The 19,443-nt window shown below is 41.1% G+C and overlaps 6 protein-coding genes across 6 annotated transcripts in view; 2 read left to right on the top strand and 4 right to left on the bottom strand.

Moving 5' to 3' along the window:
• The window catches only part of LOC118116015 (histone H1), a 311,666-nt gene extending 295,423 nt beyond the window's left edge, over positions 1–16,243 (bottom strand). Inside the window, exon 1 of the mRNA XM_047341804.1 lies at positions 15,800–16,243. The gene's annotated coding sequence lies outside the window, so the exon portion shown is untranslated. The remainder of the gene's footprint in view (positions 1–15,799) is intronic.
• On the bottom strand, positions 3,469–3,930 carry LOC118116063 (histone H2B). The gene has a single exon (XM_035167373.2). The coding sequence runs from the start codon at positions 3,902–3,904 to the stop codon at positions 3,530–3,532; it is 375 nt and encodes a 124-aa protein (XP_035023264.1). The 5' UTR covers positions 3,905–3,930; the 3' UTR covers positions 3,469–3,529.
• LOC118116038 (histone H3) lies at positions 7,494–7,999 on the bottom strand. Its single transcript, XM_035167343.2, has one exon. It carries the CDS (start codon positions 7,953–7,955, stop codon positions 7,545–7,547), a length of 411 nt encoding a protein of 136 aa, XP_035023234.1. The 5' UTR covers positions 7,956–7,999; the 3' UTR covers positions 7,494–7,544.
• LOC118116051 (histone H2A) lies at positions 8,224–8,684 on the top strand. The gene is given in 2 exon segments (XM_035167358.2): positions 8,224–8,490; positions 8,493–8,684. Coding segments are annotated over 2 exon segments (384 nt in total). The 5' UTR covers positions 8,224–8,255; the 3' UTR covers positions 8,642–8,684.
• Positions 14,986–15,856, bottom strand: LOC118116017 (histone H1). Its single transcript, XM_035167323.2, is given in 2 exon segments — positions 14,986–15,401; positions 15,404–15,856. Coding segments are annotated over 2 exon segments (645 nt in total). The 5' UTR covers positions 15,800–15,856; the 3' UTR covers positions 14,986–15,152.
• A 2,186-nt stretch (positions 16,244–18,429) lies between the features above and the next one.
• On the top strand, positions 18,430–18,832 carry LOC118116071 (histone H4). The gene has a single exon (XM_035167382.2). It carries the CDS (start codon positions 18,470–18,472, stop codon positions 18,779–18,781), a length of 312 nt encoding a protein of 103 aa, XP_035023273.1. The 5' UTR covers positions 18,430–18,469; the 3' UTR covers positions 18,782–18,832.
• The last annotated feature ends 611 nt before the right edge of the window (positions 18,833–19,443 follow it).

Raw genomic sequence — 19,443 nt, 5'->3', positions numbered from 1 at the left:
GGCACTGCTGAGGTGTTATGGAAGCCCAGGTTGCTTTGATAGCGGCCTTCAGCTCAACTGCATTGTTGGGTCTGGTGTCTCTCATCTTCCTCTTGACAATACCCCATAGATTCTCTATGGGGTTCAGGTCAGGCGAGTTTGCTGGCCAACCAAGCACAGTGATACCATGGTCATTAAACCAGGTATTGGTACTTTTGGCAGAGTGGGGACGTGCCAAGTCCTGCTGGAAAATGAAATCAGCATCTCCATAAACCTTGTCAGCGAAAGGAAGCATGAAGTGCTCTAACATTTCCTGGCAGACGGCTGCGTTGACTTTGGACTTGATAAAACACAGTGGACCAACACCAGCAGATGACATGGCTCCCCAAATCATCACTGACTGTGGAAACTTCACACTGGACTTCAAGCAACTTGGATTCTGTGCCTCTCCACTCTTCCTCCAGACTCTGGGACCTTGATTTCCAAATGAAATGCAAAATTTACTTTCATCTGAAAAGAGGAGTTTGGACCACTGAGCAACAGTCCAGTCCTTTTTCTCCTTAGTCCAGGTAACACGCTTCGGACGTTGTCTCTGGTTCAGGAGTGGCTTGACACGAGGAGTGGCTTGACAGTTGTAGCCCATGTCCTGGATACGTCTGTGCGTGGTGGCTCTTGATGCACTGACTCCAGCCTCAGTCCACTCCTTGTGAATCTCCCCCAAATTCTTGAATGGCCGTTGCTTCACAATCCTCTCAAGGCTGCGGTTATCCCTGTTGCTTGTGCACCCTTTTCTACGACACTTTTTCCTTCCACTCAACTTTCTATGAATATGCTTGGAGACAGCACTCTGTGAACAGCCAGCGTCTTTAGCAATTACCTTTTGTGGCTTACCCTCCTTGTGGAGGGTGTCAATGACTGTCTTCTGGACAACTGTCAATTCAGCAGTCTTCCCCATGATTGTGTATCCTACTGAACCAGCCTTAGAGACCATTTAAAGGCTCAAGAAACCTTTGCAGGTGTTTTGAGTTAATTCGCTGATTAGAGTGGGACATTGTGAGTCTACAATATTGAACTTTTTCACAATATTACTAATTTTCACTAATTTTCTGAGATACTGAATTTTGGGTTTCCATTAGCTGTAGGCCATAATCATCAAAATTAAAAGAAATAAACGCTTGAAATATTCCACTCTGTGTGTAATGAATCTATATAATACATGAGTTTCACTTTTTGAATTTAATTATCGAAATAAACGAACTTTTCCATGATATTCTAATTTATTGAGATGCACCTGTATATATATATAATATATATATATAATATATACTGTAGTAACATCAGGCAGCCAACAGATGGCGCCGCTCTCCAGATATGTGAACCGGAACCACGTCCACTACCAGATGAACTCTCCTACATGTCCTGTCAGAAGCTTTGTTTTCCAGTAGCTCAGCTGCTCCTGTTTTATAAGATATTGATGAACTGTCCTCAGACACTGCAACACCAACCGAGGGAAAGTCACGTGTGATTAAATTTACTCACAGGCAGCAGAGTGTTTTTCAGAGTATAATTATAAACAAATAAAGTGTATACCTTGTTTCAGGACCATGGACAGAGCTGTTTGTTGTGTTTAGGTGCAGCACCTCAACAGTGTGTTTCTCTGAATGGATGTTGTGGAGCAGAGTGCAGCTGCTTTACGCTTCAAGTCTGTGCAGAAACACACGTCGGTGACAACTGGGTAAGTCGAGGCAGTGGGTAAGATGAGCCAGCCCCTGTATCTAGACAACTATAAAAAAAAGTAATAATTTGACAACAAATTAAGGAAGTGTAGTGGACATCTTTCACTAAAGCACATGGAGAGAATATATCTTTGTCAAGCAAAGTGAAGTAATCATGTTAATAAAATTATCAGTCTTGTATATTAATTAAAATAAATATGTTCTTGACATTATTCCATGTTAATTGTGTTTAATGATAATAATTTAATGACTGATAATACTGTAAACAACTTTAAAGAATTAATTCCTCTGACATTATATTCAAAGCCATGTGTCGGTACAATACATGAAAGTTGTCAAAACTTCACTCCCACAGTAGTTGATAACTTTGTTGAATGTACAGCAGCCTCATTACAAACAACCGGTCGCCCTGCTGAACAATAAGAAAGTAAACCAGAGCAGAAAAAAATCCCCACCTCCTCATCATGAGTAACACAAATCACTGATTCTTGAGACATGGGACAAAACACATCCAGCAGTTGAAACTGTTATTGGGTTTAAAAATGAAACTATTTTCAATTGTAGATGTTATGCAGGATATTAATAGAATGTATTCAACATGATTATCCCCTTCAATTTAATTGAATTATTATAATATCAAATCTATCACACAGTCTTCCCAATACATCAAGTCCACAGAGAAGGCTTCAAACATTCATGTGCAATAAAATGGATACAAGTATTTTGTAATGATTAAAACAAGCTTATTTCCACATAAGAAAAACTGAATATATCCTATCAGAGCAAAATTGATCTTTAGTGACAGCTGCATATTTCATAAGGTTTCATAGTTGTTTCCCAGTTTTTCTGTCAATACCGTGAGACATTCATTAAAATGAAATAAAATCAGCCAATATTAGAGGCAGCAGTCACTCTGAAGGATCCATTCTCATATTCCATTCATGCAGAGTGCTTTCATGGCAGACAGGGTCAGATGAGTTTAATAGTGGGTATTGGGTGTGTCCACATACAGTCTTTTACACCCAGTGCTCAAGTGTAAATCAATAGCAATTTAGTTTTTCAGATTTAAAAGTTTATTTCCAATCATAATCAATCCTTTGTATGTAAACCTCTCTATAGTGACACGTTTTTCTAATCATGACAAAGGCCCTGCTTAAATGTGTACACACAGTTGGAGTAAAAGACAAAACCACATCTGAAAAATTGGATACCTTGTTCCAGGACCATGGACAGAGAGCGGTTGTTATGGTTACATTACATTTCATGTAGCTAACGCTTTTATCCAAAGCAACTTACAATAAGTGCATTCAACCATGAGGGCACAAACCCAGAACAACAAGAATCAAGAAAGTACAATTTTCTTCAAGAAAGCAAAACTACAAAGTGCTATAAGTAAGTGACATTTAAGTGATACTAAATTGTTAGGTTAAACTTTGATTCAAAGTTTAGGTGAGCTGCTCTGAATGGATGTGGAGCTAATGTGAACTATTAATATATGGGTATGTTGATAACACTAAAGACAAATCAATAACCATTAGCAGTCTCAATACACCAGTGTATTACAGCACGATACAAATAAATAATATTTGTAATATATTGTCCCTATGGACATGGGACAAGAAAACTATTTCAATATGAACCCTAATTATTTAATTCAATTATGATGTATTTAACCGCAGTTACACTATTAGTTAAAAGTGGATATTTTACTATTGATGGACATGACATTAGAGTCAGGACAGTTTGTCTCCATAGAGAAAGTGTGTGGCTCTTAAAAGAGCCGTTGCTTTGATGTCATGTCTCCTTAGAGTCGTTTACTTGGAGCTGGTGTACTTGGTCACGGCCTTGGTGCCCTCAGACACGGCGTGTTTAGCCAGCTCCCCGGGCAGCAGCAGGCGGACGGCGGTCTGAATCTCCCTGGAGGTGATGGTGGAGCGCTTGTTGTAATGAGCCAGACGAGAGGCCTCACCGGCGATGCGCTCGAAGATGTCGCTCACGAAGCAGTTCATGATGCCCATGGCCTTGGAGGAGATCCCAGTGTCGGGGTGGACCTGCTTCAGCACCTTGTACACGTAGATGGCGTAGCTCTCCTTCCTGGACTTTCTCCTCTTCTTTCCGGCCTTACCGGGGGCCTTCGCCACCGCTTTCTTGGAGCCCTTCTTGGGCGCAGGCTTCGCTGGTTCAGGCATCGTCACGATATTATTCGATCAAATGTATAAAAGACGTCGGTGGCCAGGCTGTATTTAAACACATGACATGTAAATGTTGCTGTGCCGTTTCCTCTCTGTCATTGGCTGAATGTTGAGCGTCAGTGTAACAGCACGTGGGAGTGTCTCCACGTTCATGAGTCCATTATTCTGCTGCTGACAGAGGTTGAACTGTAGAGCTCAACTGGAACATTTGGGGGGTTAAGAAATGCAAGATGTCTGAAAGTATATATGTTATTATTATTGATGTTAGTATCACATTAGTATCATTTAAAACAATCTGAACTAAAGCAACCTGATAAATACACAGCTCTAAATGTTAAGGGAACACTTAATGGTCACAGTAGGCTTTTGGTGAAAAATGGAAATATTAGGACAATGGACCTGAAAGATCAGAGCCCAATTCATATGGATCTAGCTATAGGATCTGACAACACCACAACCTGGAGACTGAACATCGGGATATTAAATAAAATATTCATCAAATTTTTGATGAAAGTGGGGAAGTGTCTTCTCCAATACTTTGCCATCGGTGTAAAGTGGTCCTGAGGGGGAAATTATAGGCTACTACTCTCATTTAAAAAAGCAGAGAAAATACAAATGGAGCAACATAATGTCTAAAAACTAAATCCATGAATGAAAATGGAAATAAATAAGAAAAATAACAAACTACATGAGATCTATTCTAATGATATTTTAAAAAGCTGTTTTTTCTCCAAACAATGGATGGAAGAATTGTTTGATCCGATAAAATTACCTAAGATGAAGGAAGAACAAAACAAGCTCCTAATTAGTGAAATTAAAAATGAAGAAATCAAAAGTGTAATATGTAATTTGAAACCCAATAAAGCAGCAGGACCAGATGGTTTTCCATCTGAGTGGTACAAGGAAATGAAGGGTTTGTTGATCCCGACAGTGAAAGCCACATATAATCAACAATACCCAATGACTCTGGATCAGGAGGAAAGAATCCAACCGGGCCCCAAGATGCTAGTGACATGGACCCAGGTCTGTTCAACCTGTGGCAGGCCTGCCTTAGAAGAGGGTGTCTTGTGAATTAATGCTGAAACACCTGATGACGCTAAGATACACAACTGACGATATGTCCCTAACATCCGCTAACATCAACTGGTGGTAGACATTAATTTAGCTTGGTTTCAGGTTACAAATAACTTAGATCTTAGCCAGACCATAAGCTCAGACTTCACCTACGAGTAAACATTCCAAAAGACTTATAAGACCTGAGTGTAACTTTAAATTTTAAGCAGTTAAGTCAGAAAATACAAGCTGATATTAAAAGGGATAGTTCACCCAACAAACAAGTTGGATGTATCCTATAAAAGAAGATCTAAACAGGGACTCTCCACATACTGTACTTTTTAATAATTAGATGACAGTGAGCAATTTCATGTGACTCAAAGGAGTACGTGGGCTAATTAATAGCAATTCTTTGAGATTTCTTAAAGTCCGCCACTATATCAATAATTTTGTCACAGAGAGTAAAAAGGCGTTTGAAAATACCCTATTAAACCTATTTATAATGCATATAGGGCCGAGTCTGGGCTTAAAGACATCTCAAGACTCTTTAAAGGACTTCAGGATATGAAACAACAAGCACCATCTAAAATCACGACCATTTGTTCTGGGCTTTTCCAAATGTAAATTCCTTCTGGCACTAAATTCTGAATAAACCCCTGAGTGTAGCTGCAAGAAAATCCATCACAAAGAAATGGTTAAAGCCACATTCCCATCAGTAAGGGTTTATTATGATATCATCAATGGCATTAAACTTAATGGAAGGTGTATTGGCCATTTTACTTCACTCCACGTTTCAATAGGCCACTTAATGTCAGCCTGCAGAGTGATAATCAAGTTTGACTCGTGTCCAACAGATATACTTCTGGCCTGGTTGTGAAAACCCAATGTCAACACACTTCAACCGGAGGCCGGGAAAAACTTGAAAGGGTTTATTTGCACGGTTCCAGCAAATGGCTTTTAAAAACACCTTATCTCTGTCCATTACCGACTTGGTGATGCGTAAAGTCCAAGTATCCGTTACATGTCCATCGTCACACTGCCCGTTGCAGGTCGCATTATCATATATCACAGTGTCACTGTCAAAAACTTGTGTTGATCCACTCCTTCGCAGACTTCGCACACCAGATGATATCAATGACCAATATATAACTACGCATGTGCACTAACCTGCACTACGGCCTCCACAACTGTCGCAAACAACAAGCCGCAAACACTTCAACAGTTTTATTTAGGTTTGATCTGGTGTTTGCATTTATTCGATGTGGTCGATTGTTTCTGTTGCGTTTGATGATGGAACCTGTTGACTGTTTGTCATTAAATGAAAGAGAAATGTTCCCCAATATTGATTTGATCATCGCTTGAAGTGAATATTTAGTCAAATTGATAAATTCACCCCAGACATGAAATGTAGCCCTAATAATAGAATGACTCCCCAGCATCCTCATCATGACACGTTCACGGCTCTGATAGGAAGTCTGGCTCAACTTCCCCATGAGCCTCGTCCATCAGCGGTGTGTTTGCTGCCTGCACAATAACTTGACTTTATTACAAAGGGATCATCAGCAGTTGCTTGTTTTTACTCGGTCTCTCTGAACAAACATGTGGAGCAGCTGGGAAACGGGTTTTGGTGGAGCTGTGGAGCTTTTGAACTCATTTTAGGAGAGAAACGAGTGGGAAAAAGACTTTGATATGGTTGACTTGGAAAACAATGTTGCTGTTTGTAAGATGCAGCAATGCAAATATAAGTGCAGTGAAATAATAGTGTCCTGATACTAGTGATACTTGTGTTTACAGCATTCAGTAACCTTTTCAACTTTACCATGACCAGTCTATATCAGTGGGGTATAAATGTTCTGTTGATGAAGGCCTGTAATGCCACTGTTACAATCATGTTCAAGGCTGCAAAGATTTCACTTGTTTATACGGGCTCCAAACCCTGGGGGACATGTTTGTCTTTCAAAACAATTGGAACATTTTACTAAAGGCATCTTTTTAAATAACTTAAACTGTTTGATAAATGTTTGCACTGAGTAGATCAGTTTCTCAGAAAAAGCAAGGTCATCTCAGGTTCTTAAAGTTTACACATGTATTTTAGAACTCAACTCAGTTAAAATAAACATTTTATTTCATTGCAGCTCTGACTCTGGTTCCATTCAACAGGTGAAGTGAAAGTAGCAATATTAATAAATATTAGATTAATAGCAAGACGGGTCTTAGTCTGCATACTTTCCAATGTGTATTATTTGCAAAGCTACTAATGTAACACATATTTTACTGTAAAATCTTTTGTATGCTGTTCAATTAATGTTGTAAAACTAAAATACAGTTAAACGTTCTTTCAACCTGTAAAAATATTTATTGTACGATGCTGTAGTTAATTTACATAAATTATTTGAATTTGAAAATAATTGATTAGTAACTTTATTTTCCAGATAATTACTGTAAACTCTGCAGTCAGTTATTTACAGTGTATTATATGTATGAACAGTCAGTAACTAGTGAGAGCAGCGGAGGAGTTTTGTCTTGAGTGCAGTGAAGTGGCTCTTAAAAGAGCCGTTGTTATCGTCAGTGGAGCAGCAGCAGTTTAAGCTCTCTCTCCACGGATGCGGCGGGCCAGCTGTATGTCCTTGGGCATGATGGTAACCCTCTTGGCGTGGATGGCGCACAGGTTGGTGTCCTCAAACAGGCCGACCAGGTAAGCCTCGCTGGCCTCCTGCAGAGCCATGACAGCGGAGCTCTGGAAGCGCAGGTCGGTCTTGAAATCCTGAGCGATTTCTCTGACCAGGCGCTGGAAGGGCAGCTTGCGGATCAGCAGCTCCGTCGATTTCTGGTAGCGACGGATCTCTCTCAGAGCCACGGTACCGGGCCTGTAACGGTGAGGCTTCTTCACGCCGCCGGTGGCCGGGGCGCTCTTACGAGCAGCCTTGGTGGCCAGTTGCTTCCTGGGGGCTTTGCCTCCGGTGGATTTACGCGCAGTCTGCTTGGTTCTTGCCATTTTGTTTCTTGTCTCTCTGATCGGGAGGAAATGTGAGGCAGAGACGCGACACTCTGCTTTTAAACTGCGGAGCCAGCCGTGAAATGGTGACGCTGCTTCAGATCCCCGGGTCCTGATTGGTGAGAGGCTCCTCCTGGGGTACTCGCTGCTTATTGGAGGAAAGTGCAGGCCGTCCTCCGCTGCTCTTTCTGGTTGGTCTGGCATGAACCGTCCCGCTCGCTCCGCGGATATATAAAGGAGGGTTCGAGCTGTTCACCGCAGTTTCTCTTGACGTGTCTTAGGAAACAAGCTTCATCCATAATGTCTGGCAGAGGTAAAACCGGCGGAAAGGCCAGAGCGAAGGCAAAGACTCGCTCGTCCCGCGCTGGGCTCCAGTTCCCCGTCGGTCGTGTCCACAGGCTGCTGCGTAAAGGCAACTACGCACATCGCGTTGGTGCCGGCGCCCCCGTCTACCTGGCGGCTGTGCTGGAGTACCTGACCGCTGAGATCCTGGAGCTGGCTGGAAACGCCGCCCGCGACAACAAGAAGAGCCGTATCATCCCCGCCACCTGCAGCTGGCCGTCCGCAACGACGAGGAGCTCAACAAACTCCTGGGCGGAGTGACCATCGCTCAGGGCGGCGTGCTGCCCAACATCCAGGCTGTTCTGTTGCCCAAGAAGACCGAGAAGGCCCCCAAGTCCAAGTAAAGCAAAGCTGCTTGAAACCACCGACACAAAGGCTCTTTTAAGAGCCACACACTCTCCTCTGGTAGAGAGCAAATCTCCTCATGTCACACACCAACTTGTAAAATACACAAGTACACCATAAGTCATTTTAGGCACATTAGCAGTCAATACGTATTCATTGGTGTAGTGTTTCAGTGTCAAATGTTCCTGTCATTTATTGAGGAAGCCAGAGCTCATCTGGAAGTGTTGATATAAAGAATACACACTTCAAATGTCAATACACCTTAGGTACATGGATCCACAGCATTAAAGGGACCTGTGTATATCTGTCATGATGTACAGTATGATTGCAGAAACAACACATTTTAATATTTGTCTAAGGTAAGAGAAAGTAGTGTAACAGATTTAAACCTCTACATTTGTCACGATGAAAATCTAGTGGAAGAAGTAATATTTATTTACATTTATTACTATTATTTACGTGTATTCATAAACAATAACTGATGGTACTTTTGCTTAAGCTGTAAAATCAGGTTTTAAAAGTTAGGTGCTGTGTGTCCGGTCACATGTGATTATAGACGTGTTTCACATGAGACAGGTTTTCATTAAAAACATTGACCAAGTCCTCTGTTGTATTAAAGTGCCCCAGTAAACATGACAGTGATCCAGCATGCACAACATCAGGACCATTGAACTGGAGCAGCTGAATGGAACTCAGCCATCATTATTATTATTTGACTTGTTTTCTGAGCTTTCGACCACTTCTCAGGGTCTTCTTCAGTGAACTCAAATAGCTTTGGCCTCATCATGTGAGCTAAGGTTGTAATGTTGGTCATGAGATGACCCTTGGGCCAGTTCCTTTAACTGATGAACACCCTGAGATGCAATTGAAAGCTGAAAAAAGCTGATAGTTGGACCTTTGAAATACAATGATACATGTTTGACAAAAACAAAACAAATGAACTATGAATGTTCACGGTACATCTTGTTCTCCACAGTATATGAAGAGAGTCATGTCAAACTCCATTAGACTTTCAAGGATTTTAAATCATTATTTATTTCTGTTATTTTAATGTATTACTCTGCTTGTGTCTTCAGGCACATGTCCTTGGAGAGGTCTCCTGTGGAAAACAATTTAATGGAAGACATCATGAACAAAAACACAAGGTCAGACACTTTGTACCAATCATCTGTTATTTATTCGTTGTGAATATTCATACAAAAAGCAGATTCTCTCAGGAACATGTGATATCTGATACACAGGAAAGTAATTTTTTACATTCAATGCAGTTGATTCACTTTCCCCTGCCCCCCCTCTTCATCCTGGACCAATGACAATGAGGCACATGGGTGTGCATCCTGGCCTTCTATTTTAAGCATTAGCTTTTTTTAGTATATATATATATACACTACCGTTCAAAAGTTTGGGGTCACCCAGACAATTTCGTGTTTTCCATGAAAACTCACACTTTTATTTATCAAATGAGTTGCAAAATGAATAGAAAATATAGTCAAGACATTGACAAGGTTAGAAATAATGATTTTTATTGGAAATATTAATTTTGTTCTTCAAACTTTGCTTTCGTCAAAGAATGCTCCATTTGCACCAATTCCAGCATTGCAGACCTTTGGCATTCTAGCTGTTAATTTGTTGAGGTAATCTGTAGAAATGTCACCCCACGCTTCCTGAAGCACCTCCCACAAGTTGGATTGGCTTGATGGGCACTTCTTGCGTACCATACGGTCAAGCTGCTCCCACAACAGCTCAATGGGGTTGAGATCTGGTGACTGCGCTGGCCACTCCATTACAGACAGCATACCAGCAGCCTGCTTCTTCCCTAAATAGTTCTTGCATAATTTGGAGGTGTGCTTTGGGTCATTGTCCTGTTGTAGGAGGAAATTGGCTCCAATCAAGCGCTGTCCACAGGGTATGGCATGGCGTTGCACAATGGAGTGATAGCCTTCCTTATTTAAAATCCCTTTTACCTTGTACAAATCTCCCACTTTACCAGCACCAAAGCAGCCCCAGACCATCACATTACCTCCACCATGCTTGACAGATGGCGTCAGGCACTCTTCCAGCATCTTTTCACCTGTTCTGCGTCTCACAAATGTTCTTCTGTGTGATCCAAACACCTCAAACTTTGATTCGTCTGTCCATAACACTTTTTCCAATCTTCCTCTGTCCAATGTCTGTGTTCTTTGCCCATATCAATCTTTTCTTTTTATTGGCCAGTCTCAGATATGGCTTTTCTTTGCCACTCTGCCCTAGAAGGCCAGCATCCCGGAGTCGCCTCTTCACTGTAGACGTTGACACTGGCGTTTTGCGGGTACCATTTAAAGAAGCTGCCAGTTGAGGACCTGTGAGGCGTCTATTTCTCAAACTAGAGACTCTAATATACTTGTCTTCTTGCTGAGTTGTGCACCGGGGCCTCCCACTTCTCTTTCTACTCTGGTTAGAGCCCGTTTGTGCTGTTCTCTGAAGGGAGCAGTACACACCGTTGTAGGAAATTTTCAGTTTCTTCGCAATTTCTCGCATGGAATAGCCTTCATTTCTAAGAACAAGAATAGACCGGCGAGTTTCACATGAAAGTTCTCTTTTTCTGGCCATTTTGAGAGTATAATCGAACCCACAAATGTGATGCTCCAGATACTCAACTAGCTCAAAGGAAGGCCAGTTTTATAGCTTCTCTCACCAGCAAAACAGTTTTCAGCTGTGCTAACATAATTGCACAAGGGTTTTCAAGGGTTTTCTAATCATCCATTATTCTTCTAAGGCGATTAGCAAACACAATGTACCATTAGAACACTGGAGTGATAGTTGCTGGAAATGGGCCTCTATACACCTATGTAGATATTTCATTAAAAACCAGACGTTTCCACCTAGAATAGTCATTTACCACATTAACAATGTATAGAGTGTATTTCTGATTAATTTAATGTTATCTTCATTGAAAAAACAGTGCTTTTCTTTGAAAAATAAGGACATTTCTAAGTGACCCCAAACTTTTGAACGGTAGTGTATATGTATATTAATTAATATAGGACACTTAAAAACAGTGTATATATATATATATATATATATATATATATATATATATACAACAAGCTGCTTAGAAAATGACGATTTCAGCTTTACATCACATATGTATAATGTAGTAACATCAGGCAGCCAACAGATGGCTGTCAAAGAACCACTCCACTACGATGAACTGCCCTGTGAGCTTGTTAGCGCGCTGTTTTATTGATGTTGTCTAGCAAAGCAGCATAACTGATCAGTGGCTGTAATTAAACTAAGTTTATGAACTGTCATCAGCACTCAACACCAACAGAGGAAAATCACGCATTAAATTTACTCACAGTTTTCATTTGGCATTTTTCGATTTATGATTAAAACACTAAATTAATTAGTTTCTATATCAAAGATCTTCTGAGTAAACTAAGTAACCCCGGTTTTTTAAATTAAACACTAAGATCATTTGGATATTTTAAACAACTAGCAAATACTGTTCAGGACCATGGACAGCTGTGTTTTAGTCCACAGTTTGTTTCTCTGAATGGATGTTGGAGAGGAGCTGTTTACACTTAGTTGGAAACACACATAGGTTACAACTGTATACACGCGATCTAGATAATATAAATAATAGTATTTAAGTTCGATACATTCATCTTTCATAGCACATGGAGAGGTGGTAAGCAACCAGAACAAAAATATCTTGTCAACAAAGAAAATTCATCTTGTTGCTAAAATGATCCATCTTGCATCTTAATTAAAATAGATTAACAAACAGACATTAACATGAATACACAGACAGACACTCACACACGAACACACACACACACACACACATATCCACACACATACATTAATATATACACACAGACACACAGCCATTTAGTGCATATATAAATTCACACTGAGCCACTACATTTGTTGCTATGAAGAACACACACGTGTCCTTTACGTGCACACCACAGCGTGCGTTAGTCACTGACGTCCCCTCGTACTGCAGGAGTTTGGCAACGGCCTTAAACTGCAGCCTTCTGGACCCTGACTGACTGACCCACTGACCTATTGACTCACTCACTGGTTAATGTAGACACTATTGCAATAAACACTAAAATAAAACACCACTTGATATCACTTTTTACTTGCTGACTTTTCTTTTCTGCTGATTTCTTTCCTGACTGACCAATGACAGCTTCCCATGTCAGCTGACCTGTCTGATCACATTCAAGTAGAAGTCTGAGCCTGAGCCCTAAGAAGCGACTGGGTGAAGGACAGTTGTAGTAATTAGTTGTGTTCCTGATCGACACCAGTAATGAATTTATTAGATATTTAGTGTGTGTGCGTGTGTGTGTGCGCGCGAGTTTGTATGCATGTGAATGGTTGTGTGTGTGCTTGGCTATAAAGACGGTGAAGTATTATTATGATCTGAAGTAGACCTGACACAATATCCCTGTTATCACTGTGTAGAATATATATATATATATATATATATATATATATATATATATATATATATATATATATATATATATATATATATACACACACTAGCGTTCAAAAGTTTGGGGTCACTTAGAAATGTCCTTATTTTTCAAAGAAAGCACTGTTTTTTCAATGAAGATAACATTAAATTAATCAGAAATACACTCTATACATTGTTAATGTGGTAAATGACTATTCTAGGTGGAAACGTCTGGTTTTTAATGAAATATCTACATAGGTGTATAGAGGCCCATTTCCAGCAACTATCACTCCAGTGTTCTAATGGTACATTGTGTTTGCTAATCGCCTTAGAAGAATAATGGATGATTAGAAAACCCTTGAAAACCCTTGTGCAATTATGTTAGCACAGCTGAAAACTGTTTTGCTGGTGAGAGAAGCTATAAAACTGGCCTTCCTTGAGCTAGTTGAGTATCTGAGCATCACATTTGTGGTTCGATTATACTCTCAAATGGCCAGAAAAGAGAACTTTCATGTGAAACTCGCCAGTCTATTCTTGTTCTTAGAAATGAAGCTATTCCATCGAAAATTGCAAGAAACAAAAATTTCCTACAACGGTGTGTACTACTCCCTTCAGAGAACAGCACAAACGGGCTCTAACCAGAGTAGAAAGAAGTGGGAGGCCCCGGTGCACAACTCAGCAAGAAGACAAGTATATTAGAGTCTCTAGTTTGAGAAATAGACGCTCACAGGTCCTCAACTGGCAGCTTCTTTAAATGGTACCCTAAAAACGCCAGTGTAACGTCACAGTGAAGAGGCGACTCGGATGCTGGCCTTATCTGAGACATATCTGAGACTGGCCAATAAAAGAAAAGATTGATATGGGCAAAGAACACAGACATTGGACAGAGGAAGATTGGAAAGTGTTATGGACAGACGAATCAAAGTTTGAGGTGTTTGGATCACACAGAAGAACATTTGTGAGACGAGAACAGGTGAAAAGATGCTGGAAGAGTGCCTGACGCCATCTGTCAACATGGTGGAGGTAATGTGATGGTCTGGGCTGCTTTGGTGCTGGAAAGTGGGAGATTTGTACAAGGTAAAAGGATTTTAAATAAGGAAGGCTATCACTCCATTGTGCAACGCCATGCCATACCCTGTGGACAGCGCTTGATTGGAGCCAATTTCCTCCTACAACAGGACAATGACCCAAAGCACACCTCCAAATTATGCAAGAACTATTTAGGAAGAAGCAGGCTGCTGGTATGCTGTCTGTAATGGAGTGGCCAGCGCAGTCACCAGATCTCAACCCCATTGAGCTGTTGTGGGAGCAGCTTGACCGTATGGTACGAAGTGCCCATCAAGCCAATCCAACTTGTGGGAGGTGCTTCAGGAGCGTGGGGTGACATTTCTACAGATTACCTCAACAAATTAACAGCTAGAATGCCAAAGGTCTGCAATGCTGTAATTGGTGCAAATGGAGCATTCTTTGAAACAAAGTTTGAAGAACAAAATTAATATTTCCAATAAAAATCATTATTTCTAACCTTGTCAATGTCTTGACTATATTTTCTATTCATTTTGCAACTCATTTGATAAATAAAAGTGTGAGTTTTCATGGAAAACACGAAATTGTCTGGGTGACCCCAAACTTTTGAACGGTAGTGTATAATAAGAGAATAAATGTGTTTCTACCAAACAAATGTAAAAGTTTAACAAAGGAACGCTCTTCAAGAAGTATAGTATATGATGTAAAGCTGAAATCGTTGCACATCATGTTACATGGTGTATGTGTGTATGTCAGTAGTAGTCTGCTTCTCCTTCAGAGTCTAAAGATATGTTTTATATTACTTGATGGTATTTGATGTTTTGATATGAGATAACTTCTAAATCTTGACATTGTAAGAAATAAATAATTACTATCTTTCTATATAACTTGACTCCCTTTAGTTAAGAACTCTGTCTCTACATATTTATTGTCAGTGGTGATGATTGATGAGGAAGCAGCTCTTTGTGGATAGACGTGTGTGGCTCTTAAAAGAGCCTTTTACCAGGATGGACATGTTTCACAGTGAGGACATCTCACTTCTTCTTGGCTGCTGTCCTCTTCACTTTGGGTTTGGCGACCTTCTTCGCGGGGGCTTTCTTGGGTGCAGGGGCCTTTTTCACCACCTTCTTGGGGCTCTTCGCCACCTTCTTGGGGCTCTTCACCACCTTCTTGGGGCTCTTCGCCACCTTCTTGGGGCTCTTGGTGGGCTCCTTGGCCGCTGCTGGTTTCGTCACCTTCTTCAGGGACTTTTTAGCGGCTGCTGGCTTCTTGGCTGCCGCTGACTTGGGCTTTTAGCCACTGCGGGTTTCTTGGCGGCGGGCTTCTTCGCTTTGGGAGCGGCCTTCTTCACCGGCTTCTGGACCTTGGTTTCCACTTTCTTGCTCATCTTGAACGAGCCGGTGGCCCCGGTTCCCTTGGTCTGGACCAGGGTCTCGTTGACCACCAGCTTCTTGATGGTGTTGTTGACGCGGGCATTGTTCTTCTCCACATCGTAGCCTCCGGCAGCCAGAGCCTTCTTGAGGGCGGCCACTGACACGCCGCTCCGCTCCTTGGACGCGGACACGGCTTTCACGATGAGCTCACTGACGCTGGGACCGACCTTCTTCGGTTTCACGACCTTCTTCTTGGCCGCTTTAGCCTTGGCGGCGGCGGGAGCTGGAGCTGGAGCGACTTCTGCCATCTTTCTCTTTGCGTTTAGATCAACGAGGAACTATCGGAGTGAGTGACCGGACTGTAGAAGAGTCCTGATCGGGAGGCGGTACTTGAACACACCATGAGAACCGTGAAGACTCAGTCGAGCCGTGGCTCCTGTGTGCAGTGTGAACACCGAGACACTTGTGTTTTCTCTTCACTGATAAACGAGTGAAAACTCAGTGGGTGAGCGGTGCTGGAGGCTGACAGTGAGGAAGCAGGTAGCGGACTTGTCTGTCTTCATATTGAAGTCATGAAGAGCTCTGATGCTCTCTGCATTTTGTCGGTGGAGCCTCCAAACCTCACCCGTTCACCGCGGTGAGCAGCGCTGCTCAGCGGCTTTTCCCACTCGTTTCTCTCCTAAAATGAGTTCAAAAGCTCCACAGCTCCACCAAAACCCGTTTCCCAGCTGCTCCACATGTTTGTTCAGAGAGACCGAGTAAAAACAAGCACCTGCTGATGATCCCTTTGTAATAAAGTCAAGTTATTGTACAGGCAGCAAACACACCGCTGATGGACGAGGCTCATGGTGAAGTTGAGCCAGACTTCCTATCAGAGCCGTGAACGTGTCATGATGAGGATGCTGGAGAGTCATTCTATTATTAGTGCTACATTTCAGGTCCATGGGTTTAATATGTCAATTTGATTAATATTCACTTCAAGCAATGATCAAATTAATATTGTGGCACAGTTCTCTTTCATTTAATACAAAAAGTCAACAGGTTCCATCATTTATTTTGCAGAAAATGTTTAAGCTTTACTGGAATTTGCAATTTCTCTGCTGTCTGATTTAGTAAATACCAACTTTTGCTCTTCACATTAACACTAGGATACATGTTTTTTATATATTGTAAAATAATCATTAAAACATGACAGAGGTTTCCCAAAAACTATCTGACTCATACATTAAATAATTCATGTTTTGTGTGAGAAATCTCTGTCAACCTGTCAATATGTTACCTATTGATCAATGGATCAAGTCTTCTCAGACTTTTATAGCCAATAACATATTCATATTACAAATGAAGGCCTTAGTGTCAACAAACACTCTGTGTATCCAGAATGTACACACGTGTACAGTATGTGTAAGTGTGTGTGTAGATTGCTGTGTGTAAATTGGAGCATGTAAACATGTTATTTTAACCATTCAAACAGATTTTATTTATGTAGTACAAACACTACAATACAAAGTACTTTCCATGCTAACTATGATAAAAAACAACATCCCCCACCCCTCCACTCACCCTCATCCAAGCTCATAGCAAAACAATAATAACAGTGTTGTTGTTGATCTCATAGTTTTCAACTCATGAATCAAAGGTAGGAAAGCAAAGACAAAGTTGAGAGATGGTCACTCTGCCCAGGAGTTTGTTGAGCTCCTCGTTGTTGTGGATGATCAGCTACAGGTGGCGGGGGATGAAAATACCATGTTAAGGATGCCACCACAAAACCAGGACCATTTTTTCTAAGGCAAATGAAACCAGATGAATGTAGTAAAACAGAATCCAGCAGAATGACAGTTTGTAATCAACAACACTTTCAAGCATACATGAGGTGCTTTTAAAAATGGTCAGTATTCAATGATGCCAAATGAAAGATGAACATAGTCACACTGTCACCCCGGACTAATAATAAATGGGCATGTTCATAACACTATCAAAAACAATTCCAGACAAGCATCAAGTGCTTACACTGCTTGAGCCTGCACTAACACTTTTGCAAACTACAACATGACTTTTAGCGCTGATAAAACAAATCGGTGCATGTTTCCTTATAAAAGACCACATTTAAAGAGTCAATTTGTCTATTACATTGTTATGTCTTTGTTATAATTTAACCTTCCTATTGTCCTTGGGGTCAATTTTACCCCATTAAATGTTTAACGTCTCTAAATAAGTAAATAGGTAACTTCATTTTTTGGCTTCACATTTTATGACTTTTCCTATTTAGGGGGCAACTGCGTAAAAATAAGATTTTCATGATTATGTATATTCATTGACCTGGATCCACAGTGTACGCATCAGTGTTCTTTTAGACGTATTTATATTGATTGTTTAGGACGATATCGAGTTCAATATAACATGTACTTTTGGTGGGGGGTTGTATTTTATATAAAAGGCTATTTAAGTAGTCAACAAAGAAACAAACCATACTTGAAACATACACTTAGGTTACAATTTTTATTATAATAATTCTCTGGAGGGTTTTAATTGCTGTGGTCAAAATGACTCTTAGGATAAACAATGTCAATTTGAGGATAACAGGAGGGCTAAGGGAGAAATCATGAGCTGAGTCTTTGTCTGACCAACTCAAGGTTGCTCAATATTCATACATTGTCTCAGTACTTCCCTAATCAGTCCTAATGTTACTCTTATTTTTAACCAAGCCTTTTTCCCAGGCACTATTCCTACTTGATGGAAACGTGCTACAGTCCTACTGTTACACAAACTGGTAAAGTGTCAGACCTTAATATCTACCGTCCTACATCCAAACCTGTGGAGGCGCTAGCGCACCATATACTTTATTATCAGCGGCCATGAGGATCCACAGAGGAGGAAGACGGCCGCCTCTGTCTTCTATCAGGTCCTCAGTCAGGCTATGAATACCTGTGTTTCTCGCGGAGCACTCTATTCACTAGATCTCATCTCACTGAAGAGAAATGTCTGGACGAGGAAAGGGAGGAAAAGGGCTCGGTAAAGGAGGCGCAAAGCGTCACCGCAAAGTTCTCCGTGATAACATCCAGGGAATTACCAAGCCCGCCATCCGCCGCCTGGCTCGCCGTGGCGGAGTGAAGCGTATCTCCGGTCTGATCTACGAGGAGACCCGCGGCGTGTTGAAGGTTTTCCTGGAGAATGTGATCCGCGATGCTGTCACCTACACCGAGCACGCCAAGAGGAAGACCGTGACCGCCATGGACGTGGTGTATGCTCTGAAGAGACAGGGCCGCACTCTGTACGGCTTCGGTGGATAAACTCACTTTACAACAGCTCAACAACACAACGGCTCTTTTAAGAGCCACACACTGAGTCAATGAGAGCTCACATCCTCTGCTCAACACTAATCACTCGTTCTTCCAGAGTACAACAATCAAACAACGTCTGTAAATCGATGGAACTCTGACGGTGTAACGTGAGGGTTCAATGTGGGGTAGTTGAATCTCTTAAAGTGAAGAAACTCCAGGATGGAGACTGACTTAGTGAAGCTGCACTTTACTGTTCTCCACACTGATCATCAACCACTCATACTTCCTGCTTCTCACTCATGTGACTGAACTAACAAGGAGAAGCCAGGAGGCCACAGACTGAGGTGAAAGAACTACAGAGGCAGATTCAACACATCGTTACTGTTCACATAAAGCTAATGTAAATATTTACATGTGTAAACATACATATGTAAATTATTGTAAACAATTGTTTTGTCAATTCCCATAAACGCAGGAATGAACTTAACTTACATTAGTCAGAATTAATATATAAACACAGTTAAGCACCTGCATGAAATGTTTTTTCCCTTTTTAATTTGACTTGATTTTTCCACCTTAAATATCCATAAATACAACACCTCCTCCTGCCTCCATCAATCATATCCACATTTACACTAACCTTAAAGGGATAGTACACCGGAAAATTTTAA

Source organism: Hippoglossus stenolepis, chromosome 10 (assembly GCF_022539355.2).
Source record: "Hippoglossus stenolepis isolate QCI-W04-F060 chromosome 10, HSTE1.2, whole genome shotgun sequence".
NCBI classification, from domain to species: domain Eukaryota; kingdom Metazoa; phylum Chordata; class Actinopteri; order Pleuronectiformes; family Pleuronectidae; genus Hippoglossus; species Hippoglossus stenolepis.
Note: the sequence above shows the minus strand (reverse complement) of the source record. Positions and strands in the feature narration are given on the sequence as shown.